The 2,870-nt window shown below is 60.2% G+C and overlaps 1 protein-coding gene across 6 annotated transcripts in view; it reads right to left on the reverse strand.

Annotated features, from left to right (window-relative positions):
* LOC113206955 (tyrosine-protein phosphatase non-receptor type 11) overlaps positions 1-2,870 on the reverse strand; it is a 35,379-nt gene that overhangs the window by 5,430 nt on the left and 27,079 nt on the right. The window contains exon 1 of one of the 6 annotated variants that reach the window (XM_026423262.2): positions 222-364. The exons of the other annotated variants lie outside the window; for them this stretch is intronic. Coding sequence (XP_026279047.1) covers positions 222-271 — 50 coding nt within the window. The 5' untranslated portion in view covers positions 272-364. Of the gene's footprint in view, positions 1-221; positions 365-2,870 lie in introns of those variants that run through there. 6 annotated transcript variants of the gene reach the window in all.

Consider the following 2,870-nt stretch of genomic DNA (forward strand, 5'->3'; position numbering starts at 1 on the left):
AGAAAAGAAAAGAAAAGAAAAGAAAAGAAAAGAAAAGAAAAGAAAAGAAAAGAAAAGAAAAGAAAAGAAAAGAAAAGAAAAGAAAAGAAAAGAAATCGACGCGACACCGTGAATTTTACAATTGCACTTCAGTTTTCCTCGCGGTCACAAACGGCTGGGCTCGGCTTTGCTCTCCAGCCGCGACCACGACCACGACCACCACTACCACCGCAAACACTGACCACACGGCACCACCGGCGGGCGCGTCCATGTCCGCGGCCCTCGGCACCATCAGGACGCTGGCGCGCGCCGCTCCGTCCCATGGCACCTCCGCGACATGAGCACACAGCACACCGGCCGGCGCTCCGGCTGCTGCTGACCGACTGACAACAACAACGCACCATCACCACCGGCAGCGCCGCCGTATGGCCGCCGCCGTGACGCACCCACACCGGGTACCGCCGGGTACGGCCGGGTACCCGGTCCGCCGCCCCGGCCGCGGGGGAAGTCCCGCGGCCACACCGCTGCCGCTGCTGGACCGGGTACCACAATAGTCTCTACGCCACCACCGAAACAAGCGAGGCGCGCACACAAAAAAGTACCGAATCATCCTTATTGTGACGCTCAAATTTTCCCGCGCGCCTTTTGGTCTGAGAGTACCCGGTCCGCCGGTCGGCCGGTCGGTCGGTGCGGGTATCGCATGAGACCAATAGTCGGTAATAAGTCATCAGCGATTAGCTGAGTGGAGTGGCGTGTGGCAAGCGAGACAATGGCCGGCAAAAGGCGGCGGAAAAGTACGTCGCGTAAGCGCCACGCGGCCGTCCGACAAGTTTGCGACCCCACTTATAACTGCAACTATAGACAAAGAATTATTGGCCGAAATTATGTAAGCACAAAAATACGAGGTGTGAAGAGAAGGCAGTGTCAAGTTTATTGACACGGTGTGTTTATCTCTTCGCCCCGGCCTCTTCGTCTCTCTCTCTCTCTCTCTCTCTCTCTCTCTCTGTCTCTCACTCTCTTCCAACAGTGCTCGGCACGTCTGTGGTCGGCCATAGTGGGGGACCACCTCGAGGCGCTATAGGCAGGTGTGCGGTCACGTCCGTCACACACTCTCAAAAAATCTTATACTGCTGCCGACCAAAAAAACCAACAACGGCGAACCACTCATCAGCAGAGTAAAAGCGACGAGACAAACGCTAGTAAAATGACGTTGGTATATGACTTCACAAACATCCCGCAGCCGACCAGGACCACCATCAGGACCGGCCAACGACGACGTAGCAGTGGGTCCGTGTCATCGCCCAAACTGCCCATGTCCGCTCGGTTGTTCTTCTTTAATTTTTGGTTTTCGGTCGATTTTTTTTCTGGTTGCGCACACACGAGCACACCCAGACACAAACACACACTCACACACACAGACACAAACACACTCATACATGCACGCGGATACGTGCTCGCGCGGACATACGGAAGAGGACTCGCCTCACTCAGTCACACACACCCACCCGAGCCAAGCCCAGCCATCCCATAACCGGACTGTCGCCTGGCCCCGCGCAGCAGCAGCAGCGCCCGGCAGCCGCAGCGGCAGGCAGAGAGGAGAGGAGGCAGCCCGTCAGGAGGAGCTAGGAATCGTAGTAGTTTTTATCACCACTTTGTTAAAACCGCGCATAAACACAGCAGACGGTGTGGTGCGGCGGGCGGCGGGCGGGGGGCGGACGGGGCCTCACCGCGGAGGCGGACGTGCTGCCAGCCACGTGACGACACGAGGTATGGGGGTGGCAGGGAAGTCCCGTCAATGCGACACGTCCGGGGGGGACGCGGGAAAGTGACGATGCCCCGCACCGCGCACTACTGCACCATCTCCATGCTCTGCCCGGCGCTGCGTACGAAACGTACGAGGTTACGAGGTGATGGTGGTTGCAGCGGTACGGCGGCGGCTGACTCGGACGTCGCTTGTGCAGACGACGACGACGACGGCGGACGCAAAGGTCTTCCGCATGCTCCCCTCTCCTCCCCCACTTCCCCGGTCTCTGCCCCCCGTACCGGCGGCGTAAAACTAAGGCACTGGAGAACTCGCCGGACGAGCGGGCCCCGGGGGCCGGGGCCCCGCGGCGGCCGGAGCGGTCGCAACTATATAAGGCGTAGTGCCTCCTAGCGCCGGCCGGGGAGCAGGAGGTGGGGGGGGGGAGGCCATCGTCGGCGTGCAGATGCAGGCGGGGCCGCGACGCCCTTGACACGGGCGAGGCACGGGGACCGAAAGAGCAGGACGACGCCGACGACGAGAGCGCCGGCGTCGGGAAGGGAGATGAACCAGCACAATTTATATATAAAATTTGACCATCATTCCCATCGACCGCCGTCGCAATCACGCAGCCACGCCACGCCGGGCGACATCCCCAGTTGTAGTGTCGGAGGAGGTGAGGGGCCACAGCCCGGCCACAGACACCGCGGCCTTGGCTCCTGGCGCGCGCGCTGGCCGGCCCGACGGCCTTGGGCGCCTCCTGGAGGGTGAACGACTGGGTGCGCAGAGAGCGACAGCAGCAGCAGCAACGGCCGAGGCAGAAAGGCAACGGGTACATGCGGCCGGGAATTGGCGACTGTTCCATAGGTGGCAATTTTACCGCAAATATCGACGAAAATTTCGCGCTCCCAAATGTTTTTCTCTCAGTTTCACTTGGCAATTCACGCGGGCTCAGCGCCTGCGAGACCTTGGGTAGGCCACCCCGCCGTACACGCGTCCACGGCAGACGAAATGCTGCCTACCCACCAGGCGCTATCGGAGCACGCACAGGCGTTCCTAATTTTCAAAAAGCAGACTCTAAGAATGGAGTTATTCGTTTTCTTGGGCGGGCAGAAAGATGCAGCTGCGGGTCATCCGCCCCCCCCCCCCC

This window comes from Frankliniella occidentalis, unplaced genomic scaffold (assembly GCF_000697945.3).
Source record: "Frankliniella occidentalis isolate FOCC.00 unplaced genomic scaffold, Focc_3.1 Scaffold147, whole genome shotgun sequence".
Classification (NCBI taxonomy): domain Eukaryota; kingdom Metazoa; phylum Arthropoda; class Insecta; order Thysanoptera; family Thripidae; genus Frankliniella; species Frankliniella occidentalis.